At 33.5% G+C, this 16,190-nt stretch overlaps 1 protein-coding gene across 2 annotated transcripts in view; it reads left to right on the top strand.

Annotated features, from left to right (window-relative positions):
* Window positions 1-16,190, top strand: part of LOC141456057 (opioid-binding protein/cell adhesion molecule homolog) — an 869,090-nt gene that overhangs the window by 687,863 nt on the left and 165,037 nt on the right. For both annotated transcript variants that reach the window (XM_074131654.1, XM_074131655.1), the window contains one exon: window positions 8,951-9,048. In XM_074131654.1, coding sequence (XP_073987755.1) covers window positions 8,951-9,048 — 98 coding nt within the window. The remainder of the gene's footprint in view (window positions 1-8,950; window positions 9,049-16,190) is intronic.

Raw genomic sequence — 16,190 nt, forward strand, 5'->3', positions numbered from 1 at the left:
TTCATTCTTTTTGGTGACTGATTTATAGTTTCAACAGGATGAAAAAATAAATGCCATTTCAGTCGAGTAAAATTTATTTTGCCGAGCTTTTGACCTAGGGACTAGGTCATCGTCAGGGCTAGTTTAGAAAGTAAGACCTTTACATTTCAGGGTTGGTGTGTCTTCTGTCTTGTCTGTTCATGGACTGAGTGTAAAAGTATTACTTTCTAAACTAACCCTGAAGATGACCTATTCCCTAGGTCGAAAGCTCGGCAAAAAAATTTTTACTCGACTGAAATGGCATTTATTTTTTCATCCTGTTGAAACTATAAATCAGTCACCATTTTTCTGAAAAATCGATCTCGATCTTGAAAATAATAAATTACGTTTGCTAGTCGTCTCCGTCCAAGAGATTTAATTGGGCAATTAGACGTAAAGCCAGGCTGAAACAATAGGCAAGACAATTCACGTACTTCTCTTACCTCTTGGGTGGTATACCATTCTCGCTGCTCTCAAAGTACAATCTTATCAAAAACTTACAGTTTTAAAAGTTAAGTATAAGGTTGATTAAACGCCAAGGTACACAAATCATTTGTGTCGTCGCTTTAATGGTACGTAGGGGAGGCCCAATCCTTTCATCCTGCCAAATTTTATCAAAATCGGGCTAAGAAATTAAGAGTTATTAGTAATGATTATTTTGAAGCGGGCCTCACATATATGGGGCTAACTCCTCTCATATTCGATGTACAGCGTCTTGACCCCCAAAGGGCACATCTACATAAAAATCCGAATCGAATGACACCTCATTTATGAAAATCGGTTCTCGCGTTTAGATGCTATGTTGTCTACAAAGAAAGGTAACAACAAGAAGAAGAACAAGAACATTTTCTGAAAATGCCTTTTTTGCCCATTTTCAGCAACTTATATCTCTCAAATCTATTTAATCTATGTTGTTGCAACAAAGTTACAGTTATAAAAGAGGATTTGCTCTATATATTTAAAGAAAATTTGGGAATTTTATCTTTTATAGAAAAAGAGACAAAAATTGTCAATGTTGGGTGTTTTTCAACGTTACGCTTTTTTTCGTGCTGTTTTTGACGATCAACCCTTATAGAACTGTCCTACTGGATAGTTTTAATTTAGCCGAGATTTAATCGCGGTTAGTTACAGAAAATTCCACTCTCATCTCTCTGCTCATCCCAACAACTAAATGATCAGCTCTCATATTTGACTCTTCCTAACAATCGTCGGTACTGGCAGCGCGATTTTGCTCAAAAATGAGTCAATAACAGAGAGGGTTCATTAAAGTGTCACCAATGGATAGATGGATTTTTCGCATGTTATTCATATATCAGTCATTCAATTTACTTTTTGCGGGAGCTAATTCACCTTTAGATGAAAAATTCAATAAAGGTGGTTAAAAAAAAAAATTCTTTAATATAATGGACAGAAAATTAAAAAAAAAAAAATGAGACTTCTGTAATTTTTTATACATTAGGGGACGATTAATATCGCAGTAATGATGGCATGGCTAGGAAATGGCTAAGAGAGGTCGATGTAGAAGGGTGGTAGTTGCGGTATACGATGACTCCCCAATCTGTAGGTCATCTAAATGAGAAAAGATAAAAAGTGGTAATCATGGTGCAAAGGAAGACTATAAGGAGCAGGTTGGTTGATAATTTTGTGGTGTGTGCAAGAGAGGAGAGAGAGCTGAAGACGAAGAAGTAGGCGGACGGTCGGTGCGAGTGACTAACAGCACCAAAGAAGTTTCATTCCTCTTTGCCTCCAACCACTTCCTCGCAGCATTGCGCAGCCGTGAGACAGATATTTAATATCATTCAACTGGTGTCATACTTCCGCCCTCCAGCTCTCTTCATTACTTCTTCTACACTCCTCTGATTCACTTAGAGGTTTGTCTCTGACGTTCATCTTGATCTCCTTCTAAAACATATGCCACTTCTCTACACCACAGCGCACAAACTGCTTACTTGTTCTTACGCAAATGTATACATATATTCAAATTCAATTAGCTCTCTTAGAACATCTTCAGTTCTTTTCCAATTTCATTTCGTTTCCTCATTAAAATACATACATATTCATGGGTTTCTTAAATTCTCTTAGTGAATTACGAAACTATAGTGTTGGTCTTTTAAAATGACGGAATACCTATTTAATTAAAACAATTTTATTGGATGAACGAAAGAAGGGAAAAAATTATTGTGTTAGTAACAACCAAAGTCAACCGTTGAATTCATGCCAACAGTAAAACGAAGAAACTTCTAACAGTAACGGAGTTAACTATCAGCTAGCCAGTCTCGACCCTGCTCAGTTGAAAATTAATAGAAATTATAAAAAGTAAAAAATAAAAATACAAATTTGACAAAGCTTTTGTATGTACTTCGTACAACTAAATATACAGGGTGTACACGGAGTAGTGGACGAAACTTCGGGAGGTGATTCTGGGCATCATTTGCAACAAAAATTCTATATAAACTATGACCCGATTCTGCTCCGTTTTATAGATATTTTTAATTCTATGTTTTTTCAAGGTATTAACACTTTTTAACAAACACTTGCCTATATTTCTCAAACTAAGAATATCTGAGGTACGCAGAGCTATTCCACCAGATCAGTTACCTACAGAGGCCATTTGAGAATGCAGATGTGCTTGCGAGCCAGAGGAGGCACCTTTGAAAACTCAGTACATGCTGCACTAGATTAGAGCGATAAGTAAGTTCTCGGCTAATTCATTAGCTCTTCACAACCTGTTAATTCCAAAAGTTTATTGAGTAGTTCAAGAAAATCTATGTTTCATTCACATATTTAGCATATTTTTCTAATTAACTAAAGAATAACACACAGATTTAAACTCGTTAAACGAAAATCCTTTCTTTCGAAATTGCTACCTAACCCTCATTTAAACTAATTTAAATATATTATTTATATTGTAAATTATATATTTTCTAATATAGTTCTTAATTAATTAATTATTAAATTACACGTTTGCAAAATATGGTACTGGATTTGATGATTCTGATCATTTATATTCTTATGGTAGGTGAATTCCTTTCATAATGCAGACGCTATTTTGAGGCCTACTTTTTTTTCAATTAATCAGATTTCTGCATCAATTTTTAAAATAATCCCAATGCATTGTATACCTTTCGAAAGGTAATTTGCATGTAGATGATTTTCATGAACAGTGCATTTTTTAAACTTATATAATATTTTTGAGAAAAATGAAGTCAAAGTTTTTGGAAAAAATTAGAAACTTGCTATTTCTTATGTTTGGGCCTCCAAATGAAACACTTGATATTGTTATTTTAAAATATAAATTAGCTTCTTTAAAAGGAAATTTAACCTTCTTTCTAATGAGCTTCTTGAAATCACTTTAGCTTTAGTAGGTTGAGAAATATAGGCAAGTGTTTGCTAAAAAGTAGTAATACCTTGAAAAAAACATAAAATTAAAAATATCTAACATATAAAACGGAATCGGGCCATATTTTATACAGGGTGATCCATTTAAAACCCACCAATCGCTAATAACTTTTTAGGAAAGCGGAATTTCGAAAAAAACCTATATGTTTTTTTGAGCCTAGTTTCCAAATTTTTTAACCCCGACGCTATATCTTTATTTTTGGCGGAGTTACAGCTAAAAGTTTGAAGTTTCATAAGGACCACTGTTTCGACAATGATTATGAAAACTACACAAAAAACTGTGAAAAATGACGTTGACCCCATTTCGATATCCCTAATATTTGTTGAGATATTTAAGATCAAAGTTACAATTTTATCTATTCGTGAACGGTTTTCAATATTAATTTTCCACCAGAAATATACGTTGTGGGAGGTCCTATGACTGCAAAAAATGTTATTGGTGACGCAAAGTGAAAAAATAATAATAATTGAAGATTTTAAAACAGTAGTGTTATGTAATGGTTGTGGGTGTCTCAGTATAAACTTGTTTTATCATCAAATAAAAGCAACCAACACATCATTTTAATGCACCTAGTATGCAAGACTTCTTAGCCTATGATTGCTGTAAGAATATCTTGCCAAAGAGGGGCGGGTGTTGATCTAGTGGTCATGAGCGTGGCTTCGTAAGTGGAAGATCCTCAGGACGAATCCCACGTGTGACTACATTTTACTTTAAAAAGTATTATGATGTACTAACTATAATGAATGATTGCTCCCGATATTCTTACCGTAATCATAGGTCAAGAAGTCTTGCATACTAGGTGCAATAAAATGATGTGCTGGTTGCTTTTATTTGATGATAAAACAAGTTTATACTGAGACACCCACAACCATTACATAACACTACTGTTTTAAAATCTTCAATTATTATTATTTTTTCACTCTGCGTCACAAATAACATTTTTTGCAGTCAGAGGACCTCCCAAAACGTGTATTTCTGGTGGAAAATTAATATTGAAAACCGTTCACGAATAGATAAAATTGTAACTTTGATCTTAAATATCTCAACAAATATTAGGGATATCGAAATGGGGTCAACGTCATTTTTCACAGTTTTTTATGTAGTTTTCATAACCATTGTCAAAACCAGTGGTCCTTATGGAACCCTAATCAGGTTGTAACGTTTAGCGTAACTCCGCTAAAAATAAGGATACAGCATCGGGGGTGAAAAATTTGAAAACTAGACCCAAAAAAACATATAGTTTTCATAATCATTGTCGAAACAGTGGTCCTTATGAAACTCCAATCGGATTTTTAGCTGTAACTCCGCCAAAAATAAAGATATAGCGTCGGGGTTAAAAAATTTGAAAACTAGACTTAAAAAAACATATAGTTTAATTCATGGGTTTTTTCGTAATTCCGCTTTCCTAAAAAGTTATTAGCGATTGGTGGGTTTTAAATGGATCACCCTGTATAGAATTTTTTGTTGCAAATGATGCCCAGAATCACCTCCCGAAGTTTCGACCACTCTTCCGTATACACCCTGTATATTACTCTTATTTGATTGATTCCCCTAGAAAAATTCGTTTTTTGGGTAATCGGAAAATCCTTTTCACTTAAAGAGAATAGATAAATGTAAATAATAAAATTTAATATTAAAATTATCTCTTCTGTCGTATGGATTTTTTTAGGGCCATACAATCCTCCATTCATAGCTAACTTTTAATTGCTCTTAGCATCTTTCCTATGCTATCAAAGTTAGCGAAGTTACTTTTCATGATGATATTTGATTTAAAGTTTCGTCCAACTTTAAAAGACAAATTAGTGTCCCCTTTCCCCTCCATCCATGCAATAATAATAATAATTTTATTAGTTTCACGAGAGCACACGAAAAATAAAATTTATTGTAATATACACTCCAGGCCACATTTTCTATTAAATGAAGATGAATTAATTATAGTGTTGCTCATCACGTCATTACATTTTCATGTTCATTTTGTTTCGTGAAAACAATTGCCGACTTTTCTCTCATTAATTATATTTAATGAAGAAGAATCTCTTCTTCTTCAATCCTTCCTTTTCATTACTTTCAACCAAATGGCCTCCCCCTTCGCCATCATGTCGCAATATCAAGTTAACTGTGTTGTGACAACATTCTGAGGCAATATTTCGAAGGAAAAGTTACGGTTTTACCGGGAAAAATCAATTTTCTACTTATAAATTTGGGATGAGCAAACTTTTAGTCGGTGGGAGGGACTGTTTTGGTGTAAAAGTACCTAAAAGACACGAAATAACAACGAGACTTGTTTACGACTGTATTTAGATATTTATCCTCCTTGATAACTACTTCCTTTATCTATGATTTATCAACATAAATATCTATTTCCAATACCGGAAAGGAATTGTGGGCTGATCCTAGTCAAGTTTAGTTTGTACTAAGCGAATTCGCAGATTGGATATTAACGAAGAACTTGTTAGCAGTAAAGATGAATTTGATTCTTCAATTATAGCAGAAAACATTACTCCGAGCTACACTGGTAGAAGCGAGATATAAAGAACATAATCATGAGCACCTGAATCGAATCTAACGTTAACCTCCCATAAGAATCCCATAAGAACTCGCTTCTACACAACTCTCTAATACTTGCTATTATAATCAAAACTACATTTAATTAAATTCTCAACACTAATACGGAACGACTGAAGCACTTCCGATAGGCGGATTGTGGCTGATGTGGGACTCAAAGGCCAACTCGAGCTTACCACACACGTTCATATCCACCTACAAACACCCACCTGTGCGCTACACAAACAGGCACACCAGAAGACCACAATGGATGATCCAGGTTGTGGTGATGTAGGCTGTTCTATCCACTTCCTGCATTAATCTTTTGTTTTATTTACTTGTAAACCTTATCACTTCAGGATAGTAACACCAATTGTAAAAGATAAGATTGTAAACCAAGAGATTTTGATCAATTTCTAGTTTACACTCAAACCACTTTCTTTTAATGCAATTGAATTCCATTAATTGTTTATTAAATATTGAATTTTAATGAAGAACCATTACCCTGCCACTAATATTGGCAGAAAGGAAGCAACAGTTGGCAGTGGTTGATTGAACTGACCACCGCATCCAGCTGCTTATCCTGATCAGAAAATGGTGGTTTCAATTTTAGAGCTACATTTAACTCCTACATCTTCAAGATTTCCAATAAACTATGTTTTCTTTAAAAATATTCAAAGATTAGTGATTAGTTTATCACTTTATTTTTAACTTTCAACAGAATCGTTGTACGTATTTTTGGGAAAATATTCCAAAAAGCTTCCGGCAAAGTAGCCGTTTTGGTTAGCCGATTTTGGTCAAACTCGAGATACTAGGAATTATTTAATCCATCTCAATATTGTTAGAGGTAGTTATTATATTCTTCGCACTTCCATGGCACTGGACAGTGGTCATAATTTCGTGTGTTTGTTACCGAACATCGCTGAGCCTTTATTTATTTTTCCAAGAAATATGCTTCAATCGCGAAAAACCAAACAAAATATATTACTCGGAAAGTCATTTCCGGTGGTTGATTGATTGAGGCTTTAGTTATCGGAAGCAACATTTTAGCAAGGCTAGAGATTCCTGCCTCGGCATTTCGTTAGTGAAACACAATTATGTAAAATCTATTCTCTAAACTAAAAACATTTTATTTTGATTCAATGATCTTTATTGAAAAGCCAATTTATAAACTTTGTATTTAAAATTTAAATTTAATACTTGAGGAAGTAAGAAGGCAGTGATTGAATCATGTTTGGAATGCTGATGGCAGTATTTCCTTTCTAGCTTCATGGCTCTTTTTGCCTACAATGCTCTTTCAGTACTTTTTTTCTCCTTTATCAAGGGTCTTTTTGAAATTGTGAAACATTATAAAACATGTTCGGACACTTCTGATGTATCAAATGTCGAACGTTAAAGGAAATTGATTTACTATTATTCATTTATTTTTTTGTCTCCGCTAAATATTGCAATTTTTCAGCTTCTTTTAAAGTCATAGTTACTGAATTCTAGAATTGGTTTTTGCGAAACGAATTCTCATGGTAATTATTTCCAAGTACTTATAGAATTGATGGTTTGCCAGGAGCCTGAGTAAATCAGTTGTTACTGAATCAATTGTATTGTATTTTCCCAATGATGTGGCTATAAGCTGCTACTTGTTTGGCGCTCGTAGTGTTTTGTGCGCACTGCCATCCACAGGACAAAAATTCTCTTGTCTTTACAGACGACTCTACCCATCAAAGACAGCGAGCTGTAAGAAGTTCCTAGGAAGAGCAGTAGTAGGGAAATGGGGGTTCTGGCACACCTAAAATGTGCACCTTTTTGTGCAAGATGGCCGCCATCCCCACTCCGTCCACACCTACCCCACCTATCCATATTGACTAATCATCGAATTGGACGAGGGTTTAAGCCACGCCCCCTACCCCCTCATTATTGACTAATCATCGACACACCTAAAATGTGCAAGATGGCTGCCCTCCCAGGCAATTATCGATTTCGACGACATCACCTTTACCCCACCCCTTCATAATCGTCCAATCAGCGAATTCGACGACACCTCCACCCCTACCCCATCCTTCTTAATCGACCATTCAGGAACTTGGATGAAGGCTTTAAGCCACGCCCCTTCCTCCCGTCTTAATCCATTAATCGGCGAATTCAACGACACCACCTTCAACTCCCACCCAGCCCTACTCCTATTACATGACACCTACCTTTACCCCACCTCTCAGTCGTCATATTCATTGGCCTATCGATAATTGCCTGGGAGGGCAGCCATCTTGCACATTTTAGGTGTGTCGATGATTAGTCAATAATGAGGGGGTAGGGGGCGTGGCTTAAACCCTCGTCCAATTCGATGATTAGTCAATAAGGATGGGTGGGGTAGGTGTGGGCGGAGTGGGGATGGCGGCCATATTGCACAAAAAAGGTGCACATTTTAGGTGTGCCAGAACCCCCATTTCCCTACTACTAAGAGCCAATCTAGGCGATTTTAACTTCTTAGTGAACCAGAGTTGGTTTTAAGTCTACTAGATACCATACTAGAAATGAGCATCACATTATACGTATACGAGTATGTTTTCAGTTTGATATTCAAGTATACTGATGTATGTCTAATGCAAATTGATGTTCAAAGTATATACTGGAGTTACGTATACAAAGATTTATAAGAAACGGATCAAATTTATCGTCTAATTTTCTGGAAAATACAGTTTTTAAGCTTTTTTTTTACTGCAACCTCATCAGCTGTTTTAGAAGATGCATTGACAAAAACAAGGTTGCGCAGCAGAAAAATGATCTAAACACAATCAAATTGCTTTCAGTCTGGCTAAAAATTTTGAAATTGCAATAGAGGGATCTTGTTGACTCAAGTGACACCATTTTATTGAATTATATCGCGTTAAGGGATATAATAAACCTAGTTCAAAATATATGTATTATCTCAAAAATTAACTAAATTTTGGTGAAGTAATATTAAAAGGTTTTTTTCTTTGTATTATCTAATTCCAGATGCTCCAGAGATAGATGTGGAAAAAAGTTGGGTACATTCTGGTATTGGTATAGAAGCGCATCTTGTTTGCATAGTGCATGCACATCCTGCCGCAGATGTAAGTACACTATTTCTATAGCAACCTTTTTCAATTACAGTGTACGTGTACTTATATTAATGAATTATTTCTGTAATTATAGTGAAATTTTGGTTCTATATACATACATACGTTCATTGGTTATTTGATTGGCAGTAGGACATCGATGACATTGTTTTTAGTAATTAGGAAAGGCAAAAAATGCAACAAGTTTACTGTTTATATTATCTTGGCGATTATTTTGGTCTGGATTAGTAATTAGAGAACTGCTTTTACTGCAATCGATAAAATACGTTAAAATTGTAATTATTTTTTTATTTTTTGTTATTTACTTATTTTTTAAATTGTTCCTCTCCCAATAAGTTCCTTTAACGTAAGTTAGAACTGGATTCTCAAGATTTATTAATTTAATCAAAATTTGATGGAAACAAAAATTTAGGAGGTAATATTTAGAAAAATTTAAAAAACATTCAGCTTGGAAAATTTGAACTTGAAAGCTTTGGTGCTTGAAACCTACAAATTAGCCCCAGGAAATGTTTTCTAACTTTATAGTCACTAAATTTAAGCTTAACGAAGTAGTTTTTAGAAAAATATATTTAGAAATTTAATCTATTTTCTTCCTTAAATAGAGTTTTCTACTTTCCCTCAACTAAATTTTGTCCCCTTTAAAAAAACAAACATTAATTTGCCCACTCGACTGTCTCTTACAATTTTCGAGTTGTTGACTTACAGGAACATTTTAAATACTCCTAGAAAATTATTAAAAGAAAAGATATTGTTCTAAATAAGAGGTTTACTAAAATTGTATACAAAATCTTAACCTTTTATCTTCTTTTAAAATAAATTTGCAGACCTTAGGTCATATTTTTAATGTAAATACATATTCTATTTATATTTTATCTTTATAAGAAGTAATTGATATCTGCAACCAGGCTGAGATGACATCTGTCTGAGTTCAGTCTTTGTCAGTGTTAAGAAACTTTTATATTATTTGGAGGCATTATTTTCGTAGAGAAAGATTATCTCATTCTTTGAGGTTATTTTTATTAAAACTGTCCGGTAGGACAGTTGTATAAGGGTTGACCATCAAAAACTGCACGAAAAAGTGTAACGTTGAAAAACACCCAACTTTGACAATTTTTTTCTATTTTTCTATAAAAGATAAAATTCCCAAATTTTCTTTATAATATAGGGCAAATCCTCCTTTATAACTGTAATTTTTTTGCAACCACCCAGATCTAATAGGTTTCGAGAAAAAAGTTGCCGAAAATGAGCAAAAACGGCTTTTTCAAAAAATGTTCTTGTTCTTCTTCTTCTTCTTCTTCTTCTTGTTCTTGTTACCTTTTTTGTAAACAACGTAGCGCCTAAACGCGTGAACCGATTTTCATGAATGAGGTGTCATTCGATTCGGAATTTTATGTAGATGTGCCTTTTGGGGGTCTCGGCCCTGTACATCGAATGGGAGAGGAGTTAGCCCCCTTTATGTAAGGCCCCCTCCAAAATTATTATTACTAATTACTCTGTAAATCTTGGCCCGATTTTGATAAAATTTGGTAGGATGATAGGGTTAGGGCTCCCCTACCTAACAATAAAGCGACGATCTGCTCTTACACTTGTTAAGGGGAAGTATAGCAATCGTTTCAAATTATCGACACGTGAACCGATTTTCATGAATGAAGTGTCATTCGAATCGAAATTTTGTACAGATTTGTACTTTAAAAGTCTCGACGCTATGCCTCATAAGGAGGGGAGTTCGCCCCACCCAAATAAGGCCCTTTCTAAAACTATTATTACCAATATTTCTACAAAGCTTAGTCCGATTTTGATAAAATTTAGCTCAAATAAAGTGGTTAAAGCTCCTCTACGTGGCTGTGAAGTGCCATCATGCTCTTACACCTACTAAGAGGAAGTACTGCAATCGTTAAAATTATCAATGAGTGAACCGATTTACATCAATGAATTGTCGTTCGATTCAAAATCTTTGCCTTTTAGGGAGAAGTACTGTAATCGCAGTTTATTTTTCTTGCTCCTCTTAAAAGGAAGTACTGAAATCGCAGTTTAATTTTGCTATTTACGTACAAATACCTTCCTATTTTATTCAAAACGCTTTCTCAAAAAAATGGTTATTGAGGATGGTTTGGGGACCGCAACTATAATCATTCTTTAAAAAGATCTCTCCAGTGGTAGTTACGGTTCCGATTTAACACCTTATCAGGTTATAATGATAGAATAGCTTATTCCAAATTTTAAAAAATCTGTAAAGCAGACGTAACTTTGCAAATAGACAAAAAGGAAAATCTATCCAAAAGGTACAAAAATCTCCTTAACAAAAACTTACAGTTTTAAAAGTTAAGTATAAGGGTTGATTAAACGCCAAAAGGTACACAAATCAGCAGTTCCCAACATTTCATTAATACTTCATTGATATAATTTAAGTAATTTTACTGCATTAACTTTTCCTTCACATTTTTTAGAATTTATTAGATGTCACAGACCCTTATGCTGGCCAGTTCATTCATAATATTTTTTTATTATAATTATGATAAAATGAGTGATGAATTATTCTGAGTAGTCACATATACATGCATGTTAAAGTAGAAAAAAACAAAGTTAGAGTCGGCCACTTTTTAAATTTCAATCACGGAGGATTCAAAACAATATTTCAGTCTTAAATTCGTCTTACCGAAATATTCGTGAGCACAAATAACATACATTTAATAACAAGTAGATTATTCAACAATATTTACTCATTTCTCAATTGTAATTTAATTTAGTCCCCCTAATTTTACTTATGGTAAAATACTGGAATAATTAGCTGTCCTAAAAATATGCATATCTTTATTTTCTTTATTTTATATTACATATATATAACATTGTGGGAAGAACACCTAGATTGAGAATGTAATTGAAGAAAACTATATTATTTGCGATAAAGCCAGATTATTTATTACTTATTATTACAAACGTTTGACTACAACATAAAATAACAATTACTTTAATCGAAGAATGAACTTAAACCAATGATTTTTATTTAAAAATAAAAATAAATGCATAAAATCATTGATGTAAAAAAAGTTTATGAATTTTTTAGCCTCTTATTTTTTTTATATTTTTTATAACGTTTTCTTTTTCACCTGTGATTAATAGTTTGATTATTATAGATAAATAGATATTACAGTCAATCTAAGTTAAATGGTGTGCTACTTGAGTAAATATTTTGTAGACGAAAATGGCCAGCATATGTCTGTGACATCTAATAAATTCTAAAAAATGTGAAGGAAAAGTTAATGCAGTAAAATTACTTAAATTATATCAATGAAGTATTAATGAAATGTTGGGAACTGCTGATTTGTGTACCTTTTGGCGTTTAATCAACCCTTATACTTAACTTTTAAAACTGTAAGTTTTTGTTAAGGTTATTATTTTAAATACCGTAAACAATTTGATTTTTTTTCAAGGGCAATTTTTTTGATCTTCGAATTAAATTTCTTCAAAAAATGTTTGTTCTGAACAGTATAATTTTACTTGCTTCATTTCTGTTCCTCATGCGCAAAAATAATGCGGTTCCTTCCCTTTACATCAGTATCCAATAAATATCGCGTTATTCTAATTAAATTAAAAAAAAAACTTTTTACGAAACACGTTCAATCAGTTCCACCAGAATAGAATAGAATAGTTTTTATTTGTTTTTAGAGTTACACTCTTTAAAAATGGGTCTGGTTTTCATTTGTAAACAAAACTAGAAAACTGAAAAAACAAAGAAAAAAGAAAGATAGATGAAAAATACAATATTAAAGAAAAGAGGCTAACATGCCAACATAAGATGCTCAATTTTAGATTTTGTACATTTTATTAAGTTTGAGAGGGCAGAGTACGGAAATAACTGTATTGTTGAAGAAAGAATAATAATAATGGCATCAATAGAAAAAAACATTCAAATTATCATTAAATAACTTATTACAATAATATTAGTTGACGTATTTTTAAAGCTTCTAATGCAAAATAATAAATATCATTTAATTTTTCTTTGGAATTAACTGTTAATATGTTATGCAGATTTGTGAGATTAGAGACGGCCTTTTGGCTAAGATCAAAGTGTAGTATCCACCAGAATATATTATACATCAAATCTAATCTTTACCAGCAAACCAAATAGAATGGGTCCATTTACTTGTAAAGTGAAGCGGTCACGCTGTGAAACCAGGACTGGGAATCGCTTCCATAATCTAACCAATTAACCTAAAAAAAATCTTAAGTTTACACCGAAAAAGTAGGTAAAACCAGCTCAACAGAAAAAGCTTTTCACGAAAAATGCATTTAGTAATGAATAGTGTAATGGCAAGATCATGAATTGTTCTCGCATGGCTTACCGAAGGTTGCACATTTAGTGCGGAAAGTCCATCTAAACGCGAAATAGGTAACATAATGTCAATTCAGTACTTTTTTCCTAGAATGTTCAAAGTATGCCTAGATAGAAAGAATGGACATTTTGCAATTGGAGTAAAAGATATATTGGAAGGGAAAGATTGGTGACTGATAAGTGAAATAAATGCCTATTTTTTTTCAGGCGACCTTTACGTCCAACTATCCAAAATGACGTGGACAGAGGCGACAGCTAACATAATAATAATAATAATAATAAATAATAATAATAATAATAATAATAAGAGTCTTAGGGAAGGGATTAGCTATGAGGTTAGCATATTGGACTCCCACGCGGAGGTCCCGGGTTCGAATCCAGCAGCTGACCCTTAGATTTTCTCTTCCTAGGAGCTTCTTACAGCTCACTGTCCGGTGATGGACAGTGTTGTCTGTAACGAGAGAACACTGTCCGGAGGCCGGCAGTGCACTGGAAAAAGCTCCGGGCGCTAATAACCTCAGCTGTTGATGCGCCAAAAAAAAAAAAAATAAAAATAAAAAAAAATAAAGGGAAGGGATTAGCTATGAGGTTAGCATACTGGACTCCCACGCGGAGGTCCCGGGTTCGAATCCAGCAGCTGACCCTTAGATTTTCTCTTCCTAGGAGCTTCTTACAGCTCACTGTCCGGTGATGGACAGTGTTGTCTGTAACGAGAAAACACTGTCCGGAGGCCGGCAGTGCACTGGAAAAAGCTCCGGGCGCTAATAACCTCAGCTGTTGATGCGCCAAAAAAAAAAAAATAAAAATAAAAAAAAATAAAGGGAAGGGATTAGCTATGAGGTTAGCATACAGGACTCCCACGCGGAGGTCCCGGGTTCGAATCCAGCTGCTGACCCTTAGATTTTCTCTTCCTAGGAACTTCTTACAGCTCACTGTCCGGTGATGGACAGTGTTGTCTGTAACGAGAGAACACTGTCCGGAGGCCGGCAGTGCACTGAAAAAAGCTCCGGGCGCCAATAACCTTAGATGTCGACGCGCCTTAAATCATTAAAAAAAAAAAATAAATAAATAAATAATATTAATAATAATGTATTTATTGCATTTAAGGTTACAATACCCTTTCGCAATTGATATTCTTTTAATAAACAAAAAAATTGTAAATCGATCTTAACTTTTCGATACAAGGAATAACAAAAATAACTACCCGTTGTATTTAAAATTATAAAAATCAGAAATTAAAAATTAAAAAAGCGAAGCTACTGGAAATCTACCAAATCTAGTTATAAATTGAAGAAAAAAATAAACATAACAGAAGACTAACATTTTTTTTCTGTTAAATCTCTTATTAAAGATTAAACAAATCATTGGCTCTGTTTGAATATTGATAGATGTATTAATTCTTCTTTTAGCTCAATTTTTAGAAAAATCAGCATATTAGGTTTGGGTGAAAATTATTATAACTTACAGAAACTAAATTCACAAAATTAGAACAATAGCACAGATCAGGTTAGCCGGCAACAATAATTTGTATATCTTTCATAAAGGAAATAAATATCATCTGGATTATTTACATCTATGTACAATCTGTAAAATGAAGAAAGAAGAAGATTTAAATCATTTCTATTTGTATTGTCCTATTTACATCGCACTCCGAAAACATTATATTGATAAATATATAAAGGGTACCAATGGTGGACCGGCTGAAATTCTTGCTATGGATAATTTGGCAAAAGTTAATTATCTTTATTATTACACTATTGGAGCTTTTAAGTTGCGTTCATTCATTATTAATGAATAGCTCATATTATTGTAATGAACAGATTGCTTTTAACTGAATTTAATGTATAAATGTGTTGAATTTCATTTGTAATACAGCTCTCTTAGCCAGTAGTATTTATTATTTAATAGTTGTATAGTATATATTTCAGTTATATTTGTAATTTTATTTCAATTTATTACATTTGGTATCTCAGTAGTTTGGCACTTTATTTTTTGATTTTTCTACAATTTTTAAATAGTACTGAAGAACCAGTAATAATTATTATTATTATTTTTTTTTTTTTTTTTTTTTTTTTTTTTTTTTTTTTTTTTTTGGCGCATCAACAGCTGAGGTCATTAGCGCCCGGAGCTTTTTCCAGTGCACTGCCGGCCTCCGGACAGTGTTCTCTCGTTACAGACAACACTGTCCATCACCGAACAGTGAGCTGTAAGAAGCTCCTAGGAAGAGAAAATCTAAGGGTCAGCTGCTGGATTCGAACCCGGGACCTCCGCGTGGGAGTCCAGTATGCTAACCTCATAGCTAATCCCTTCCCTAATAATTATTATTATTTTCTTTTATCGTAAAATTGAAATTTAATTTACAACTCTTCTGTTCATAAAAGAATTTCAAACGCAAACTCCTTGCTAAAGACTCTTGTGTATCCTTGTAAGCAATAAATATATTATAATTATTGTTAATAAAGATTAAAAACATTTCTAGACCTAAACCAGGATTGGAAGCCTGAACTACAATACATATTAGCTTTGCGAGCCTCGCCTATAACCGCTCAGCTATCGTGGCGCCTGAAAACTATACTTGTTAGTCATAGTTTCATTAAAACATAGACAATGCTGTTATAAAAATCTCTAAACTTTTCAAATTTACTCTAAAACTTACAAACAAATCAGCATTCATATTATTTATTTAAAAAAAAAAAAAAAAAACTAGCCTAAATGAATAAAGCTTCTCTTGGTAAACACCATTTTTATGTGTTATTAATACTAAAGTTCTCCATGCATGCGCACTACCGCTAACAAGTGATTT

The sequence above is a fragment of the Rhodnius prolixus genome, unplaced genomic scaffold, assembly GCF_049639745.1.
Source record: "Rhodnius prolixus isolate KJV_2025 unplaced genomic scaffold, Rpr scaffold_4, whole genome shotgun sequence".
NCBI lineage: Eukaryota > Metazoa > Arthropoda > Insecta > Hemiptera > Reduviidae > Rhodnius > Rhodnius prolixus.